The following is a 21636-nucleotide window of genomic DNA, read 5'->3' as shown; positions in this document are numbered from 1 at the left end:
ATTGAAAGACTGTCCTTGTGTCCCTGGGTGTGCGTGTGCCCCCGCATGCATTGAAAGACTGTCCTTGTGTCCCTGGGTGTGCGTGTGCCCCCGCATACACAGGGCAGGATTAAAATCAAGATTTGCTTACTATGAGTATCGTGTAATTTGGCCTTCAAACTACCATTACTCTTTTTTTTTTTTTTTTTTTTACATTCATTTTATCTGTTTATTTTTGGTTGCATTGGGTCTTTGTTGCTGCGCGCGGGCTTTCTCTACTTGTGGCAAGCAGGGGCTACTCGCTGCGGTGCGCGAGCCTCTCATCGCGGTGGCCTCTCTCGTTGCAGAGCACGGGCTTCAGGTACACGGGCTTCAGTAGTTGTGGCTCGCAGGCTCTAGAGCGCAGGCTCAGCAGTTGTGGCGCATGGGTTTGGTTGCTCTGTGGCATGTGGGGTCTTCCTGGACCAGGGATCAAACCTGTGGCCCCTGCATTGGCAGGTGGACTCCCAACCACTGTGCCACCAGGGAAGCCCTACCATTACTCTTTTAAAAGAAGTTTGACAGATAGCTAGGGTAAGAACTTGCTTCCTTGCTTATGGCTTTGCTTTCTTGTTGATGTTTTACAATAACATGTACTAGCAGCTAAGACTCCCCTATTCAGGCTGAGCAACTTGACTTTCCCTCCATTGCTACTTAGGCCTAAGCAGTTATCAAAGCAGTAAGAACTGTCGCTAGGTTTGGATGAGGACTGGGTTATCTTTTCTTTTTTATTGTAGTAAACACATGACATACGTTATTGCTAACTGTACGCACTTTGTTGTGCCGCAGATCTCTAGAGCTTTTCCATCTTGCGTGAGTGAAACATCTACCCATTGAATAGCAACTCCCCATTTTCTCCACCCCACCAGCCCTCGGCAACCACCATCCTACCTTCTGCTTCTATGAGTTTGACAACTTTAGATACCTCATATAAATGGAATCATGTAGTATTTGTCCTTCTGTGACTGTCTTGTTTCACTGAGCACAGTGTCCTCAACGTCTGTTCATGTTGTAGCATAAGACAAGCCTTTTTTTTTTAAGGCTGAGTAATATTTTATTGATATGTATATATCACTCTGTCTTTACCCATTCATCTACTGATGGTTGTTTAGGTTGTTTCTACCTTTTGGCTATTGTGAATAATGCTGCAGATATCTTTTCAAGGTACTGTTTTTAGTTCTTTTGGATTAATATCCAGCAGTGGGATTACTGGGTCATATGGTAGTTCTGTTTTTAATTTTTTAGGAACTTCCATACTGCTTTCCATAGTAGCTGAACCATTTTACATTCCCATCAGCAGTGTACAGGGGTTGTAATTTCTCCATATCCTCATCAACACTTTATTTTCTTTTTTGATAATGGCTGTCCTAACAGATGTGACTGTGGTATCTCATTGTAGTTTTGATTTGTGTTTCCCTGATGATCAGTGATGTTGAGCATCCTTTTCATATACCTGTTGGCCATTTATATGTCTTGTAGAGACATGTCTATTCAAGTCCTTTGCACATTTTTAAGTTGGGTTTGTTTTTGTTTGTTTGGCTTTTGCTCTTCAGTTATAAGAGTTCCTTATAGATCTTGGATATTAACCCCTGATCAGATCCATGGTTTGCAGATATCTTCTCCTGTCCTTAGGTTACCTTTTCACTCTCAATTGTCTTCTTTGCTATGCAGGAGCTTTGTGGTATGACATAGTCCTATTTTTCTAATTTTGCTTTTGTTGTGATATCGGTGTCATATTTCTTCATGCCCAGTGTCACAAAGCTTTTTTTTTTTAGGAAATGCTCAACATCTTTAATCATTAAGGAAACTCAAGTCAAAACCTCAATGTGATACCACTTTATATGCACAAGAATGGTTAAAATTTTTTTGCAAGGGGGACAGTTAACAAGCATTCATGAAGATGCGAACCCTCATATATGCTGAGGGTAATATAAATGGTATAGCTGCTCTAGAAAAACTGTCACCAGTTCTTCAAAAAGTTAAACAGAGTTATCATATAACCCAGCAATACCACTTTAAGGTTTATACCCAAGAGAAATAAAAATATACATCAAAACAAAACTTTATATGTATGTTCCTAACAGCACTATTTATGAGTCAAAAAGTACAAACAACTCAAATGTCCATCACTTACTTGATGAATAGATATATTAAATGAGGTATATCCATAAAATGGAATATTTTTGGCAAAAAAAAAAAAAAAAAAAAGAAATACTGTTACATACTACCACACGGATAAACCTTGAAAACATTCTGCTAAATGAAGGAAGCCAGTCACAAAGATGACATATTTAATTATTCTGTTTATTTGAAATGTCTAGAATAGGCAAATCTATGGAGACAGAAGGTAGATTTGTGGTTGTCAAGTGCTGGGGGGATGGGGAAATGGAGAGTCACTGCTAATGGGTATGGGGTGATGAGAATGTTTTAAAATTGACTATGTCATGAAGCTTTTCCTCTACATTTTCTTCTAGGATATTTATAGTTTCAGGTCTCACATTTAACTTTTTTTTTTTTTTTGGCTGTGCTGCATGGCTTGTGGGATCTTAGGTCCCTGACCAGATCAAACCAGGGCCCTTGGCAGTGAAAGCATGGAGTCCTAACCACTGGACTGCCAGGGAATTCCCACATTTAACTTATTTTTAGTTAAGTCATTTTGAATTCGTTTTTGTGTATGGTGTAAGCTAAGGGTCCAGTTTCATTCTTTTGCATGTGGATATCCAGTTTTTCCAACACCATTTGTTGAAGAGACTATCATTTCCCCATTGTGTAGTCTTGCCACTCTTGCCGAAGATCTGTATACGTGTGGGTTTATTTCTGTGCCCTCTCTTCTGTTGCATTGGTCTATGTGGCTGTCTTTATGCCAGTACCATACTGCTTTGATTACTGTAGCTTTGTAATATGTCTCTAAGTCAGGAAGTGATGCCTCAAGCTTTGCTGTTCTTTCTCAGGACTATTTTGACTATTCAGAGTCCTTTGTCATTCCATATGAATTTTAGGATTGTTTTTTCTGTGACTGGGGTTATCTAAAAGGAAGTGGAAATGTAATAAGCAGAACTGGATAAGGCTTGACTCGGTTATTGAAGGACTAAAAGGTATTCCAGGCCAAGGGAATAGCAGATGTGAAGACTCAGAAGTAAGAAATAGCATGATGCTTTTAGGGAATAGTAATAATGATAATAGCTAACGTGTTTTGAGTATACATTGGTGTATATTGATGTGTGAACCTGCAAAACGTCTGGTATAGCTAGAGTGAAAGGTACAAGGGTTTCAGTTTGTTAGCAAGTGAGCCTAGACGATTGGGGCCTAAAATCCAGATCTTTAGCCTCCCAGTCCAGTGTTCTTCCACCCTCCAAAGTTCTTTCTGAAATGTGTAGTGTTGTGTACTGGTTAAAGTGGATAGACCATTACTTCTAGGCCTCTGGCTCTAAAGCATCAGCTCTTTTAACTGTATTTGCTGAACTTTATAGTTTGTGTTTTGTAACCATCTATAGATAAAAACACAAAAGAGGCATTTCAAACCAGGTTACCCTTGATCTTTAGTTTTATGACTTTATTTCGTATCTCTGAGTTTTTAAGGTATTAAGTTGAATAAAGAGAGCAGCCTTTATGGTTGTCCTACTTTTCCTCTGCTCCAAATTCTTCTTCATAAATGGGGACTGGAGCCAACTCTTCATTCATTCAACCTAGGAATTATTTTCTTGAACTGATTTGCTTTAACCAAACTCATAAGAATGCCACTGTTTATTAGTTTATCATAAGAAATCTAACTTGTAATTAGACTCCCGTCTGCCAATCACTTCATTTTCTTTTCTTGAGGAGGTCTACTTAGGAAATTCAGTTAAGATTAGAGACAGTTGCTTTGTGAGAATTAAAAAAAAAAACTTGGATGATTTTAAAGGTCTTTCCCATCAATCTTTGATAGCGATAGCTAGTCTTTACAGGCTGAGTCTGTATGTTTCTAGGCTGGCCAAAGTGAGTGTTCAGATAGACTGGCTGTTGTACCTCTGTTGGACGACAGCAGAGATGCAGTCATCGGTGCTTACTCTTTCAGCTATCATTTTTTGAAGACCCCTTAATTTCTACTAACCCCTGTGTTTGTGTGTTAGCTATATCAGCTTGCTAATGCCCTTACTACACATTGCAGATTTCTAAATTTAAGGCTGGATTCAACCTGTCAACTTTCCAAAAAGACCATCAAAATAACCTGTTGATGTTATAACTGAATCACTTTGCTGTACACCTGAAACTAACACAACATTGTAAATTAACTGTACTTCAGTTTAAAAAATGGTTAATAAAAAAAGCAAACAAACAAAAATAACCTGTTGATCAGACTAAGCGAAGTTTCCTATTTACTGCAGTGAGAGTGAGCATCACTCTGAAGGGTCTTGCTTTAGAAGGAGAGGCCGTGGCTGGCTGTGGGTAGGGTTTGCGGTCTGACTTCTCGTGGTTTAAAGCAGGTCTTTCAATACAAAGATCGTATTAACATTGCGCAGAGCTTGTGATAGATTAGGACAGTTGGAGCAAGTCTGGTGAGCAAGTTCTTACTTGACAAGTGAGTAGGTGTGCCCAGTTCAGTAATTTATTATACTAAGGAGCTGGTTGAGCAGTCTAATGTTAAGTGAATTTCTGAGAAGCTCCTAAAGCTAACAGCAAAGCTACCTACTGGTTTGTACCCTTAATCTTCCTGGGCAAGGGTTTCCTGAACAAATGAGGTCATGTTGTGTAGGGGCCTTAGATCTTAGTCCTCATAGTTATGTGAATGCAGAAGCCTCAGTTCTCACTGACCTCTGCAGGGCATATACATTTTAATCAAACTTTGCCGTTCTGGCCTCTGGGTATCTTACCATTTCCTTGACCTTTATCTTCTAATTGTGGATGGTGTTATGACCGTAGATCTCTGTGGCACTTTGTCTACTGACTTCAACTAGTATTTAAATATATAATTTATGTCTTGCTACTCCGCTAAATGCACCCTAAGTTTCAGCTGAACTGAACTAGTCTCTTTTCTTCAAAATGGTACTTTTGCTTTTCCCTCTTGACAGTTCTTTTATTTCGTCTTTCCAAAATTCTATTCCTCATGCAGCCTTTCCCGAGCTCCACACTCCCTGTCTTTAAACTGGCTGTACCTTATTTCTTAGTAATTTATGTAGCTAATTCAGCCCCTTATTAGATTGTATGCCCGTGGAAGACAGAGACTATATTTTACTCTTTTTTTTTTTTTTTTTTTTGCGGTTCGCGGGCCTCTCACTGCCGTGGCCTCTCCCGTTGCGGAGCACAGGCTCCGGACGAGCAGGCTCAGCGGCTGTGGCTCACGGGCCCAGCCACTCCGTGGCATGTGGGATCCTTCCGGACCGGGGCACGAACCCGTGTCCCCTGCATCGGCAGGCAGACTCTCAACCACTGCGCCACCAGGGAAGCCCTACTCATCTTTTTAAAAATCCTCTTAATATTTATTAAACTGAATTACTCTGTTGAACTGAGTTGGGCTAAAGCAGATAAACGCCCAATAGACTGATGAATTATTTTCATATAGGACTTTCATCTTTATCACTCTGGTTCTCTCTTTCCAAAGGTAAAATACACTCCAGAGAATTAACATTTTAGGTTGCAGTTTGTACGGATCATCAGAGTTGGATATTGTTGTGTTTTGAGATATAACCCACTTTAACTCTTCTCACAGATGGACTTCACTGAAGACAGGAGGAGGAAAAGATTTGAAAGTGTCTTTGTACTCACTTCAGAGCACTGACCGCTCTTTAAGTTTAAATATAGTGATTTATTCATAGAAAGCCTTAGAGAATTAAGGTTTATGCCTTTATTTTAGGCAGCTTTGGTTTTAATTATCATTTACAATGTCCTGTTTCTCTTCAAAACTTATTTTGATAACAGTTAGAGATATGACAACAGGAGCAGAACAGAGCAAATGTTTAACCCTTGTATGTGATCATCTTAGTATAGATGCAGTTTAGTATTGAAACAGATCTTTGGGTGCTGTGGTTTAGTGGCTACTAGAAGGGAAATTAAAAGTAATTTCCACTCATGACAAGGTAGTTCTTTAGAGTTAATATTGGAAGACAGATATTTTTATATATATAGTGCTCAGCACAGACTTTCCAAACCGTCATTATGTGGCAGAGCTATAAACTTGCCCGTGTGCCCCGGAGAAAACATTTTTGTCTTGTGTTCTAGCCACTGCTTGACTCTACCACTTAATTCCTACATGTTAACCTCTGTTTAACCAGGGGAACTATATTTACCACCACCCACTCTGTGTAGATCCCTAATTAGCAACTCCACAATGCTTGAACACAACAAATAACTATTTATGGTCTAGTGTTTTAGACATTTGTTTTTTGAAGACATGTTGGTGAGTATTCTGTTATAGGAGGGTGGGAAGTGGGGATAGTGTTTGGTAGATCAGCAGACTTATTAATACTTTGCTCTTCTGAAGGAAATGTTCTTTTATAAAAATTCAGAAATCTTGCTGACATGTTGGGACGGGTGGAAGTATTTATCTTTACTGGGGTGTGTATTTGACCACTGACCACATTCTGCTTCATAACACATACACTGGACAATGGGAGGTGGAAATATTACCGTTGGTGGTATTTATTAATAAAAAACTGATCCCCACCCCCCCCCAAAAAAAACACCTGAATAAAGCTACATATCTTAGTAATGTAATGTACAGTGAAATTCTTGCCTTACATATAGGATCGCGTTCTTTGAATTGAGGTTAGCTCTTTAGAAGCACCATTTTGGATAGAAGGGCAGTTGTAAAAGATGAGAAGAGAAATGCATACAGGCAGCCCTGATGCTCTGCGAGTTTCCAGCATGCATGAGTTTCAGCTACCATGCGTTCGTTAAATAATATCAGTCCCTCCACAGTGTGGTTCAGATTTTAGTTACTGTGGTTTATTTACTGTGAGTAATTCTTAAAGTACCAACTCTCTGCTGTCTCTCCAGTCCACAGCTGATGGTGCAAATAGTAGATGTTCATTGTATTGATGACTTCTTTGAAAGTCTGTCAGTGACTGGTCAGTGTACATCTGTTACTCACTTAATCCATGAGACAGCAAAGTGTGTTGCTTCCCAGTGATAAACCCATGCGACCCTTTATAAAAATGGATAATCAAAAGAGGGAATAGGCTGACAAAGATAAAATGAAGCAAAGAAATGAACGTGATAATGGCGAACGTGAAAATCAAGTCAAACATAAATAGGAGTTAGAGAAGGAATAGCTGACTGTGGGAATGTTGGCACTGCCTGCCGCCACTTCAAGAGATTCTAGATCTGCAGCCAGAGGATCTTAGTGAGGGCAGGCTTGTCGCCATAAAGGAGTATCGTGTGACAGAGGACGTGGATGGCCAGTGGCAGGCAGAAAGGTCAGATGAAAGGAATGCCTAAGGATGGTTCATGACTTTGAAAGTGCAAAGAATAAAACGTTGAAACCCTGATCCAAACTTAGAAAGTACGACAGTTTGCCAAGGCATAGAGAATATGCTCACTGTGTGTTATAAGTTAAACAACAAGAAGGCAAATACTGCTCACATCGCTCTTGGTAACTTTTTTTAACCAATAAACGGTTAATTCTCAGTGTTTCTGTTCTAAAATATAGCAGGCTAAATAAATACTGGTTTTCACTAGTCTGTTTCTTTGTACATGTAAAACTGACAGAGATTTTAATGTTTTGACAGCATTTTGTTCAGGTCATGCAGTAGTCCCCACTGGTCATTAAGATTGCCAAACGTGATTTTGGCTTGCACAGTTTTTACATCCTGAGCTACCATGTGGAACGAGGGCTGTCTGTATGTGTCGTGGCCTTTTGGCCCCATGTCTGTTACCCACAGAAACAGGCCGTTTCATAACTAGAAAACTGTGTGAGGGGAATGAATAGAGCAGGAACTCTGTGGACCTGAGTTGAATTTCTGACTCTAGGTGTGTTACCTTGAACACATCATTTAACCTCAGGTTTCTCATCTCTAAAGTGGTAGCCGCTCAGTGAATACTTCTTGAGTGTTTTGAATGAATGCTTACCATTTAGCCCCGGCACTAGTAACCACTTATCAGTAAGTAGCTCACTTATTAGCATCTTTCACAGAGAAGGATCTGATAAGTGAACACAGTATTGAACTGTGACATAACATAATTTGAGGTGTATAGACCCTCTCATTATTTCTTTAGATCAGAGTTTCTCACTCCCTGGTGACATTTTGCCATTGTAGGATGTTTAACAGTAACCTGGCCCCTACCTACTGGATGCCAGTAGCATTCCCACCACTTGTGACATGTAAAAGTGAATCCAGTTATTGCCAGATGTCCCCTGGGAGGGGGTGGGGGTAAAATTACCCCTAGCTGAGATCAACCTGCTTTAGACTTTTAAAGTATTTTCTTAATTTATTTCTCTCCTTTCCTGTTTTTCTTCTTCAACCAGACCTTCTCTCTGTTGCCAAAGTGATAGTTTCCAAATGCAAGTCTAGTGCTCAGCTTGCCCTGCTCTCATATCCATTAAATGCTCAGTCCTGCCTGCAGGGTAAAGCCTGAAGCCCAGGAGCATCAGAAGCTTTCAAGGAGCTGGTTCCTACCGAACTCCACCTCCATTCCTCTCCCTCCGTTTTTTTATTTTTTTTTATATTTTTAAGCATTTCATTGAGGTATGATTTACACAAACATTGTATTATGGGGTAATTTAAACACATTAAAATGTGTTTAAAATGCCCAAATCTTAGATATATAGCACAGTGACACTACATATGTGTGACGACCACGCAGATCAAGATTCAGATTATTTCCATCATTCAGAAACTTCCCTTTATGCCCTTCCAGTCAGTAACCCCTCCCTCACCCCCATTCCCAGTGGTCACCATTATTGTGACTCCTACCACAGTAGATTTGTTTTGCTTGTTGCTGACCTTGATACAAATGGAATCCTGTGATACACACTGTCTTAATAATGGCTTCTTTCACTTGGCATGTTTCTGCTACTCACCCATATTGTTTTGTGTCAGTTCTTTATTACGGAAGAGTATTCTGTTATATAAATCTATCACACCTGTTTATCCAGTTTCTTATTGTTAGACAATTGGGTTATTTCTGGTTTTTCACTATTATGAATAAAGCTACATTGTACGTCTTTACCTTCTTTAAAAATTTTTTATTGTGGCAAAATTTATAATGTAAAATTTGCCATTCTGACCCCTTTAAAGTATACAGTTCAGTGACACTAATTGTATTCACAGTGTTGTGCAACCATTACTGTGACTTCCAGAGTTCTTCATCACCCCAGAAAGACTTAAGGAGCAACTCTTCATGCCTTCCTCCCCCCAGCCCAGTGTTTGGGAACCTCTAGTTTACTTTCTGTCTCTGTGAATTTGGTTATTCTAGGTATTTCATGTAAGTGCAATTGTTGTGTGGGGTGCATTTCACTGAGCATGATGTTCTCAAAGTTTATCCCTGTGGTGGCCTGCGCCAGAACTTCATTCCTTTTTTTTTGTTGTTAACTTTTTATTTTATGTTGGAGTATCGTTGATTAACAATGTGTTAGTTTCAGGTGTACAAGGAAGTGATTCAATTATACATATACATGTATCTATTCTTTTTCAAACTCTTTTCCCATTAGGTTGTTACAGAATATTGAGCAGAGTTCCCTGTGCTGTACAGTAGGTCCCTGTTGATTATCCATTTTAAATATAGCCGTGTGTATATGTCAATCCCAAACTCCCTGTCTGTCACCCCCCACTGTAACCATAAGTTTGTTCTCTAAGTCTGTGAGTCTGTTTCTGTTTTGTAAATAAGTTCATTTGTATCATTTTTTTTTAGATTCTGCATGTGAGCATACGATATTTCTCTCTGTCTGACTCACTTCACTCAGTATGACAATCTCCAGGTCCATCCATGTAGCTGCAGATGGCATTGTTTCATTCTTTTTAATGGCTGAGTAGTATTCCATTGTATATATGCACCACATCTTCTCTATCCACTCTTCATTCCTTTTTATGACTGACTAGTATTCTGTTGTTAGCTAGGCTGGGTCTCTTCCCTCATCCACAGGCATTTGGATTGTTTCCTTACTCACCTCCTTTGGCCTTGCATCACATTTACTTTGTTGCCACAGCTGTGCTAAACTCTGTACTCTTTGTATGGAGCTTTTTCTTCCCTCTGTGTTTTTGGATTCGGGCTGTTACCTTTCCTTGTCATGTCTGACTGGTGAACTCTTAACGCATTTTCCAGGGCTTGCTTCAGATGTTACCTTTCTGGAAAACTTTCTAGCAGTGCCAGAGTTAACTTTTCTCTTTTCTGTTTGCATCAGACCTTGTCCATACTATAGACTAGCTCATTGCTGTGGGTTTTTTTGGTTGTTTGTTTGTTTGTTTTACTTACAGGGGTGCCTTCCCCACTAGGCTGTGGCATCTACTTCAGTGTTCTCAGTACGTAGCCCATCATCATGAGAAAGACCATCACTTATTTATGGCCGGAGTCCTAGGCCCTGGGATAGTTTCTTTTATTCATTATCGTTGTTCCTTAAACAGCTGTGCAGTGTAGTGCAGTGCTGTGAAAATCATCTTGCAGGTGAGGAAACTGCTGCTTACTGAGATTGTATGGAATTTTGTCAAAGATCACACAATTTATCATTAGTCAAGGTTTATCTGGCTTCAGAGTCACTTTTATCCATTGGCAAGCCAACTTTTCCTAAAAACTGTTTAAGTGAATAAACAGTTTTTTCCTCTGTTCGGTGTTCAACCGAGACCATACATCTTGCATTCTCAATGTTTTCTGTTTTCTTGTAATAAACATGTGTTAAGCACTGCTGAGAATCAAAGCTGTCCTCCCCCATAGCAGTGCCATTGTTCTCCTCCTCCCTGCTATGGGAAGTTGATGAGTTCATCTCTCTTTCCTGTAGACATGGACAGTGGTGGGTGCCCACCCAGAGAGGTGCCCTCTCCTCATTTTCCTTTCCTCAGTCTGTAGTAAAGGTTACCTATGTGAAGTGCCTTCGCTTCTGCCAGTGAGGCTGCCTTGCCTTTCCCTGCCAGTGGTCCTCCATGAATCCAAGTGCACTTGATCCCGTTGGTATTGCAGACTGTCTGCAACTTAGTCAGGTTTTACTTTTGATAGTACAGGAAACATTTAACTGTGTTCTGTGTGCTTATTTGTAGTTTTATTGGAAACTGCTGGCATGATTTATTTGTCTGAGAATCAAGATTGAATCCATGTTTCTGTTTCTCTTTGTGAAGAATGAACTGCATGTTAAACATGCATAAATACTGGACCTATTTTATGTTTTATATAAATTTACATTTTATACTTAAAAAAATCAGTCTGCTAATCATTTCAAGCTGTTGTCTATTTTCAGTTTTCATATAATTGATGATTTAATGGAATTTTATCACCTTTATTTTGTTTAATAAGGCACAATCCTTAAATCTTTTAAAGCATTAATTAATCTAGCAACTTGGTAAGTATATAAAATATTGGCACAGCTATTCTGGGAGCAATGGAAGAAGACAAACATACACTTAAAATCTAGTTTAGGAAGCGTTACCGTGAAAAAGTAACATTCTGTCAAATGTGGAATAACACAGTGTAAGTCAGTGAACAAGAGCTGTACATTAGTTGTCAAATGAGCAGTCTGGACTTGAAGTGCTGAAGAAATTCAGAAGAGGAGGCATGTTATGGGTTAGGTGGAGCCTACATTTTCTGGTGAAAATGGCTTCTTGTTTGCAGGGAGTGAAACACATTGAAATGTTACAGTGGTTTGTAGCCCTCCAGACGGCTGTGTTAATATCTGTGTTATTGAAATTTCACAGGATTGGGGGAAGCAATCTAAAAAATGTTCCTAGAAGGGTAGAGGGGCTGTGGAGGGGTGTGGGAGGGAAACATGGAACCTTCTTGAAGGAAAGGTAGAGAAACACTATGCGAGAGTAGTTAAGAGGTTTAAACAGGAACATGATGGTGATGGGCTGGCATGGAAGGCCAGGAAGGTAAGTTTTAGGTAAGTAGAGAAGGGGAGGGTGTTTTCTTGGTGAGAATACTAGAGAAGCAGATTCAAGATGGTTTTCTTGGAGAACATAATTTAAAAAAAATTGAGATTGGGTGCATAGCATGTCTCACATGCTGCCTAATAGCCTCTAGTTATCTTGAAAAGTGAAGAAAGTAAAATCTTAGGATTTCTTTTGAAACATGTTCAAATTCACGTTTTGTGGTAGATGACCTCCGTGTGCTCAGCGTCCCCGGTTAGTTTTCTGATTGCAGTTCTCCCGCTCATGCAGTTATGGGGGCAGTGCTGTTCACCTGGCAGACACTTAGCTTAGGAAGTACTTTCCTGTGGTGTCATTATTCACTGAGTGACAGAACCACTAAATTTTAGAGAATGGAGAAGACTGGAGAGATTTAAACTTCTCCTTTTAGATGGAAATGAGAAAAATTGAGGCTCAGAAAGGTTGAGAGACCTGTCTACGTTAGCGGTTAAACCAGGCTTACTCCTGGCATCTCCTGAGTTCTAGTCCATTGCCCTCCTTACAACTTCATTTTGTCTAAACCAGCAGGCACCTTGACCTGGAGACTGCAGGTTGTCACGTCTTCCTGCATTTCCCCAGACACAGTGATCATTTCCTCACCTGTGTGGAAAGACGATGGGTTTCGTCTTTTTTACTTTTCCACTTTGTGAGTCTTAACCTTGGGCCACTTACTTAACCTCTTTGCCTAATGTTCTTTATATGTTTTGATGAGAATACTATTCTAGTAAGGTGGTTGTCAGGATTAAGTTAGATGGCCTTTTCTTTGTGCTCAGTGTATTTTAAGAATTTGGTAAATGTAGTTTTTTTCCTCCTTTCTTTCTTTTCCCCTAGAGCACTTCCCACATTGTATTTATTTTACACGTGCCAGGTGGGATTCTTGGAGATTTCCCCTGAATAATCTCTCAACTTTATATGTGTAATAGTATTATGTGGTCTATGGGTATAATTCTTAAAATAAAAAACAAAGCATTTAAGGCTACTCCTTGAATAGGAGTGCTGCTGCCATAGTTCAGTTGTCTGTCAGAGAAGAATCAGGCACCTCTTGTTCATTTTCAGTACTCATAACAATTCTATAATAAACAGACCTTGCTTCCTATATATGTTACTTGTCTGAGCCTTGTTTTGACCTTAAGAGAATTTCATTGTAATTCTTCAAGGAAAAGGTATTGTTTGGTTCCTTTGGCTCCCGGTCTCTGTCCCTGACTGTTTCTGTGATTGCCTTGCAGAGCTTGGAGGAACGTCGGTGCGATGATGGAGCGTCTCAGGAGGATGAGGGGTTTATGGGCATGTCCCCCCTCTTACAAGCCCACCACGCCATGGAGAGAATGGAAGAGTTTGTGTGCAAGGTAAGGTGGCCCTTTCTTGTTGTTTCCGTGCTGTATGTTTAGTCCTTCCCAAACAGGAAACTTTAAGGAGAGAGGCGTGTGGCGGTGTGGGGGGCAGAAGCAGTGTCAAGACTTTAACCCTGTTCAAGGCACAGGTTCTGTTTGCCTGCACAGCCGTGATAAAGGTTTGATAGCACTACATTGTCCAGCTGGGAAGCAAGGCTTTCCTGAAAATAGGTTCACAGAGTAGATGTCTTGTTGACCATTTAGACAAGACAGAATGGAAAAGTTGGGGGGGTTCGATGCCTGGAGATGCTGAAGTGCCATCTCCAAGTCCCTTGAATCTGTTCTACTGTGATAGCAAATGTGCTACTCTTCTTAGGGATCGTGTGGCTAATCAGACCCCTCTTCAGATAGGAATTGCCCAGTTTCCACACACGTCTAGTATCTTCAGTGTAGCTGGTATGTTTTCTGATTCATTAGGATCCATGTGGGGATTTTTTCCCCCCTAAAATGGTAACTGGAATTGGGGTTGCTTGTTTAGAGAAAATGGTCAGGGACCCTGGTACGGGTATAGCCGCTCGGTCCATTCCGTAGGAGCCCTGGCAGGTATGACCTGAGGTCAACACAATTCAGTGTGTGTGTGTGTGTGTGTGTGTGTGTGTGTGTGTGTGTGTGTAAATTCATTTATTAAACATTTTTGAAGGACTCTTGATCATTTAGAGAAAAATTTTTCTGACACTTAGCTTTTTCATGAGTTTTATGAAACCAAGACTTTTTATGCGTGTAGTCGTAGATCCTGAAAACTAAATTTAGGTTTTCCTACATTCACAATGATTCTAGAAATAATTGGGGCCAGTTGACTTAGAGTCCTATACTTTGGACCAGAGCTGAGAAGAGAATGTTATAATCTGGATATAGACATCTCTTCCAAGACAGAGGGATTGGGGAGTGGGGGGAGGAGGGGGGGGAGGAGTGGGAGGAGTGTCTAAACATTTATGGATCTACTTTTAGAGCCTCGGAAATTTGAATCATTGTTTGAAAACTGGTGAAGAAAAAGCCAAGCAAAACAATAGACCCATTCTAGTAATCAGTGTCTCTGGAGAATTGGCACAAAAGGATACAAAAGATATATTTTGTTTTTCAAAAAGCAAGTTTGGTGTTAAATCTCAAAGTTCAATATTCAGTGTCCGGCCATTAGGGACTTTTATATTAATGGATCCGTGGGGTCCTGTAGCTAACTTGACTGTCTTTTTGTTCTCCCTTCTGAACCAAGAGTAGAGAATAAAGCAGATAAAACTTTCCAGTTTAAGAGCTGATGGGTGAATAAATGGGCACTTTTTTGCTACAGACTATAATTTACTGAAGGAAAAGTAGTGATTATTACCAGCCCCTTATCACCCGCTAGCAGTGTGTCTGTGACCAGAGGGAGAGGCTTCCTGGGTCGCCCCACACCACACACTGTGGCCCAGCACCAGGCCGTCCTTGATAAACCTAATGACACAGGGTTCTTTCTTGGATTGGAAGCAAGTAGACAGTTTAAAATGAAGTGTCCTGTCACCTTGCTGGTCCAGGTACTTTCCCTTTTGGGAAAGCTTTTCTTGTAGGGATAGGGAACAAAACCATTTAGGCTTACAGAGCATCCACGTTTGATCTTGGTGTCTCTTTCCCAGCCTTCAGTAGTTGCTGTTTACGAGCATCGTCAGGCCCATGTGGGATAGGAGGTGTTCTGTGGGTCACTTCTGTAAATTAAGTTTTGTGCATTATATGGTCTAATACAAACCTAGTGGACCATTGCTAAGATGTTTGATTTAGGCATTGTCCTTGTCAAGCTTATAAGTAGATGTGTCTTTGACTAAGCTGTGACCTTATTCTTCCCCAGGAGGGGAAAGAGAATACCTGTTTGGGTTGGCGTTTGGCTACACTGCAAGTTGAGCCATGTGGGTGCAGTGTCGGAAAATGACACTAATACAGTATAATTATGAAAGCACAGCTCCTTGGTCCAGTCTTCAGACACCAGAATGTTTGTTTAGAAACAATGGGGAAAGTCGCACTGACAGTGTAAGCATGTAAGAAACTCGGCATTCTTTTGGACTATTTTGGCTGTGTGGTGGATGACACAGGAGCACTTTTCATATCATCACAGCAGAGCTGTTTCCATGTTGTGAACTGCCTTGAGGGAGGTGAGGATTGATTTCTATCTTAGAAAATAAAATTCTCCCAAAATAAAACAGAGTAGCAGCATCTTGTAACAAATTATTTTATTTTGTTGTATGTTAGGAGCAAGCAGGGAATGGCCAGAGTAGCCCAGGCCTCAGGTTTTGAGTTGGAAGGTGAAAGGGCCAGTGGGGAGGGTAGGGACAGAAGGGAGAGTAAGTTTGAGAGTGAAGAGTGTCACTGCTATTCTTCAGTTGTTTGTGCCCACTCCCTTTGGAGTTCCACAGAGGATCAGTTCTCTGAAAGCGCCCCTAAGGAAGGATTAGGGGGAGCAGAGGACAGCAGACTCTTGTGGAGGGAAAGGGTGAGCATGGTAGCTGGCAGATGTGGGGTTCAGCCGTGCTGCTGGCCACAGGGGCGTCGATGTCAGAGTGGAAGCCACAGGTAGGCATGCTACTGCATCCTTCCTTGCATCTTTTTGGCTCCGCAGAAGCAGGTTAGATTTTAGGCTTAAGTGATTTTGTGGTGTGAGCTCACTGGGCTGAGAGACATGATTAGGAGCAGAGTGAAGACACACACTTTTTCGGAGGGGCTTCCACACTCCTGATCCCTTTCCTTTAGAGTCTGATGGGGGCCTGACGGCGAGGAAAGGGGGGACCTGGAGGGCAGGAGGGCTGAGCCCCTTTGCCGGCTCCGCAGCGTTGGTCATCAGCTCTCAGGTGGCAGCCTGCGGGGACAGGCAGGACTGCGCATCACCTTTGGCGGGGATGCTGGGGTTTGCCGCCTCATTTATGAAGTGCTTTGGGTCATTTCCTGTGATCCTCACAGCTTCCTCACCAAGTGATCGAAGCACTCGTGTCCTTGTTTTATAAATGCAGACACTGAGGCTTGAGGATTTTGTCATTAATTAAAGCTCATTCAACTGGTTAATGGCAGAGATCCAAGGTTTTCTGACTCCTGTGCTCTTCTCCACTTGCCGTATTTGCTGTGATGGGAAGAGAAAGAGTAAGGGAGAGGGAGAGACTTTAGCAGAAGGTACATAAGTGTGATTCTAGGTTCTTCTTTCACCAACAGGGATATTAAGTATAAAAATGGTCTTATTTAACACGACAGGGATTTTTCAGAGGTAAAGTCTGTGGTGGAGGATGAAGGAGGGGTGGGGGTATCTGTATGGGTGGAACTTCAGCCCCCTCACTCTACCTTTAGTCAGATTGAAACAGAGCTTGAAAGCACTCTTTTTGGGTATTTTCTATAACTTCATTTCATTTGCTCTTCCCTTTTCCTAAGAAAAGTCCTGTCCCCGCCCCCCCATCCCCTGCCTTTAAAAAATGTTTTTCCTCAGTCAAGTTTTTAAAACCTCAGAATATAGGACATTATACCTTTGAATGTTATTTGTCTTTCTAAAGATAAGGTATTTTTTCTCATTATCAGCCAGTGTGGTAAGAGATAGCTGTCAGTATTGCTCAGTAGACATTAAACTCCGACGTATTTGCTAATGTTCTTCCAGGTCTGGGAAGGTCGGTGGCGAGTGATCCCTCATGATGTGCTACCCGACTGGCTCAAGGATAACGACTTCCTCTTGCATGGACACCGGCCCCCGATGCCTTCTTTCCGGGCCTGTTTTAAGAGCATTTTCAGAATACACACTGAGACAGGCAACATCTGGACACATCTCTTAGGTATGTAACAGCAGTGATACAATGTGATCATTCTGTTTCTCCCCCCACCAGTGTAATTGAGGGTAAGGACGGAACTTAAAAAATGTATTTTGGATTTGCCGTTTTTGTTTTCTGGATTTCTAATGATGATGTTTCTCAGTGGTTGTCTCTGTGGTAGTCCTCGTTGACACGATGGTTTTATTATAGCTAGGTTGTATTTCTCTCTACTAGATTTTCAGACATGTCCTTAAACCAGGCAAAGGAAAAGGCACTGTACAGAATGGGTTATAATGTTTTAATGAGCATGGAGAGGAAGGTAGTTATTTAATAGAAATAAGCTGATTTTTGAAAGTCATTACTTAGAATATTCACAATTCAGTTTCAGTTTGTCTTGAAGCAGAATGTGATCTATGATATTTCTTTCCATCATGATTGCACGTTAAAGAAAGAATGCAGTGGAGGAGAGAACAGTCTTTTCAACAAATGATGTTGGGAAAAACTGAGTAACTATTATGCAAAAGAATGAAGTTGGACTCCTAATTCACACCATATAGAAAAATTAAGATGGATCAAAGACCTAAACATAAGAGCTAAAACTATGAACCCATTAGGAGAGAACATAGATGTAAATATTTATGACCTTGGATTAAGTGACAGTTTCTTAGAATTGACACCTAAAGCATAAGCAACCAAAGAAAAAATAAATTGGACTTGATCGAAATTAAAAACTTGGGACTTCGCTGGTGGTCCAGTGGTTAAGAATCCGCCTTCCAATGCAGGGGACACAGGTTCAATCCCTGATCGGGGAACTAAAATCCCACATGCTGTGGGGCAACTAAGCCTGCATGCTGCAACTACTGAGCCCACACGCCACAACTAGAGGGAAGCCCGCATGCTGTAACTAAGACCTGATGCAGCCAAATAAATAAAATATTAAAAAAAATTTTTAAACTTCTGGGACTTCCCTGGCGGTACAGTGGTTAAGACTCCACAGTTCCAATGCAGGGGCCATGGGTTCGATCCCTGGTTGGGGAACTAAGATCCCACATGCTGTGCAGCGTGACCAGAAAATTAAAAAAATAAAAACTTCTGTATGTCAAAGGACATTATCAAGAAAGTAAAAAGGTAACCCACAGAATGGGGGAGAATATTTGCAAATCATATATCTGGTAAGGGTCTAGTGAAGAATTCTTACAACTAAACAATAAAAAGACAACTCAGTTTTTAAAATGGGGAAAGCATCGGAATAGACATACAAGTGGCCAGTGAACACACGAAAAGGTGCTCAGCATCCTGAGTCGTTTGAGGGAGGCGCAGTGAGCTACCACCTCACTATCACTAGAATGGCTGCTGTCACGAAAATGGAAAATAACAAGTCCTTGCCAGGATGTGGAAAGGCTAGAACTCACGTGCATTGCTGGTGGAAGGTAAAATGGTGCAGCCCACAGAAAATACTTTGGCAGTTCCTCAGAAAGTTAAACAGAGTTACTGGCAATTTTAATTCTAGGTATATATCCAAGAGAATTGAAAACATGTTCACACAGAAATGTGTGCATGAGTGTTCTTAGCATTATTCATAATAACGCTGAAAGTGGAAACAGCCCATGTATCAGCTGACGGGTGAGTAAAATGCGGTATAATCCACATAATGGCCATAGAAGGGGTGGACTGCTCGGTAACGTACTACAGCACGGGTGGGCCTTGAAAGCATGCGAAGTGGAAGGAGCCGGACACAAAGGCCAAGTATGGTATGATCCATATACATGAAATACCCAGAATGGGGAAATCCATAGAGACAGAAAGTAAGTTAGTGGTTGCCTAGGGTTGTCTAGTGGGGAATGGGAGATGGCTGAACAGGTACAGGACTTCTTTTTGGGGTAATGAAAATGTTCTAGAATTAAATGGTGGCGATGATCACACAACCTTGTGAATATACTGAATAGTCTGGCTTGACCCGATTTGATGTGCATTTCTTACCCCGCATTTGATTTCCACTGTGACTGCAAGTTCCAGACTGCTAGTGCAGTGAGAGCAGAATAGACAGTCAAGTTTGTTGCTGACTTCTACTCGAGGGTAAATGCTTTATTAAATGGATCAAACAGAATCACTTAGTAACTGTTTAACTTCTTAATTTCTGTGCCAGTCTTGTGTTAAGTGGCCTTTCCCTAGGCAATAAGAACATGGTATCTCACTGTGAAGAACAGTTTAAAAACTGCTTATGAAATGGCCCAAATGGGCATTTCACTGTCCTTAACTCCCCAGTCTGTTGGGCCAACGGGTGAGGACCAGAGAAGCATAAGGTTCCTTGATAGCTATTGGTGGAGAAAAGCTGTATTTCCTAGCAGAGTTTGGAGGTATCAGCATTCACTGCAAAGGAAAATGCAGAATGGGCCTTTGAAACCTGGGCTACAACATAAATGCCAAAAACTTTATAAATGAAGTTTCACATGGGATCTAGAGGTAGAAGTGGGTTTTTCTACTTTTTTAGTTTAATCTTTTTTTTTAAAACATCTTTATTGGTGTATAATTGCTTTACAATGGTGTGTTAGTTTCTGCTTTATAACAGTGAATCAGCTATACGTATACATATGTCCCCATATCTCTTCCCTCTTGCATCTGCGTCCCACCCTCCCTATCCCACCCCTGTAGGTGGTCACAAAGCACCGAGCTGATCTCCCTGTGCTATGTGGCTGCTTCCCACTAGCTATCTATTTTACACTTGGTAGTATAAGTCCATGCCACTCTCTTCTAGTTTTTTGAGAAGTAGCAGGCATTGTCTATTTTCTTTTTTGGATTAGTAGTAAGTTATTCTGTATACTGAGTTTGTGAAACTGAGGAGCATATGATACCAACAGTATTTGGAGTAGACCAACATTTTGGATAAGGTTCAGTTATTTGGAAAAATTTGGAATGTTCTCATGGAACTTTCGATTTGGGTGTCAGGATTGAAAACATAATCAGTATATAGCACTTCAGTGTATCTTCAAAAGGATAATCCTTTCTCTCTTCCCGTACTCTTTCCTAGGTTGTGTATTCTTCCTGTGCCTGGGGATCTTTTATATGTTTCGTCCAAACATCTCCTTTGTGGCCCCCGTGCAAGAGAAGGTGGTCTTTGGATTATTCTTCTTGGGGGCCATTCTCTGCCTTTCTTTTTCGTGGCTCTTCCATACAGTCTACTGCCACTCAGAAGGGGTCTCCCGTGTCTTCTCTAAGTAAGTATCTCCAAAGTCCATATTTGATCAGTGATGTAGAGTCCATGGGCTAGGGGAGAACTTCCAGCAGAGGTGGCAGAACCCTTGATACCATCCGCTGGGAACTTTGATTGGAACCTGTAGCAGGCAGTAATTTTTAACATTAAATGGATTTTTTTTTTTTTTCTGTCCTAGACTGGATTACTCTGGTATTGCTCTTCTGATTATGGGAAGCTTTGTCCCTTGGCTTTATTATTCTTTCTACTGTAACCCACAACCGTGCTTCATCTACTTGATTGTCATCTGTGTGCTGGGCATCGCAGCCATCATCGTCTCCCAGTGGGACATGTTCGCTACCCCACAGTACCGGGGGGTGAGAGCAGGTAAGAGCTCGCCGAGGGCCCACGCTGGACCCGCATCTATTTGCCAGGCTTCGTTAAAGGGTCACCGTTGCCCAAACGTTACGTGAGGTACTTGTGGTGCAAAGATGGAGAAATCACAGTTCCTGTTCTCGAGGGCCTCGTAATGTAGTAGGGGTGTCAGAGTGGAGGGGGTGCTGAGCTATTGACGTATTTGGGGCAATACAGTGTACATGAGTTTAGGCCCATACGCTGTCCTTATGGCTGTGGCTCCGTAACCTTTGTAAAATAATGATTCCTCTTTCTCAGCTCAAGGTGTACTTTTTATAGTGATTAGTTCTTTTTTTTGTTGTCATTTTTTGTTTTGTTATGTATTTTCATTTTATTAAAAAAAATTTTTTTCCTATGTATTTTCATTTTAAAATGTGTAAAAAAAAAAGTCTTCACTCCCAACTGATTGTGTTCTAAACCACACATCTTTTCTGATGTAGAGATAAAGAGGCTTTTTGTATTTAGGATAATGCCTGTTCAGTTGGAGATCAGTGGAAAGCCAAAAGCCCCTTCCTGTGTGAGTACTTCCTGTGTGAGGGCCTAGACTGGTGACTGACCCCTCGGAGCCAGGGCTGTGTCTTCAATTTTCTTCCCACCCAGTGTCAAACCCAGTACCTCCTGAGAATGAACAGGAAGTATTAGAAGGAATACTTTTCCTTTCAACCTTTTTGTTTTAAACCGTTTTGTATCAAAGTTTAAGCCACAGTTTATCTGCAGTTACCTAGAAGGTTAGAAGTTAGAATTAGCTTCGTGTTAATGAGCACTGTTGTAACTCTGTCCTCTTCCCTTTTGAGGATTTCTTTGAGCACGTGAGCAGTGGTCAGGGTTGGCTGCAAGTGTTACTGAACCAGACC

General features: G+C 41.1%; 1 protein-coding gene across 2 annotated transcripts in view; it reads left to right on the top strand.

The window, feature by feature from the left end:
* Positions 1-21636, top strand: part of ADIPOR2 (adiponectin receptor 2) — a 52934-nt gene that overhangs the window by 23965 nt on the left and 7333 nt on the right. For both annotated transcript variants that reach the window (XM_029204123.1, XM_029204122.1), the window contains 4 exons: positions 13268-13387; positions 17031-17202; positions 20207-20393; positions 20568-20755. In XM_029204123.1, coding sequence (XP_029059956.1) covers positions 13268-13387; positions 17031-17202; positions 20207-20393; positions 20568-20755 — 667 coding nt within the window. The remainder of the gene's footprint in view (positions 1-13267; positions 13388-17030; positions 17203-20206; positions 20394-20567; positions 20756-21636) is intronic.

Source organism: Monodon monoceros, unplaced genomic scaffold (genome assembly GCF_005190385.1).
Source record: "Monodon monoceros isolate NGI ecotype Baffin Bay Population unplaced genomic scaffold, NGI_Narwhal_1 Super_Scaffold_6, whole genome shotgun sequence".
Taxonomy (NCBI): Eukaryota; Metazoa; Chordata; class Mammalia; order Artiodactyla; family Monodontidae; genus Monodon; species Monodon monoceros.
The sequence above is the reverse complement of the archived record's forward strand: the minus strand, read 5'-3'. Positions and strand labels throughout refer to the sequence as shown.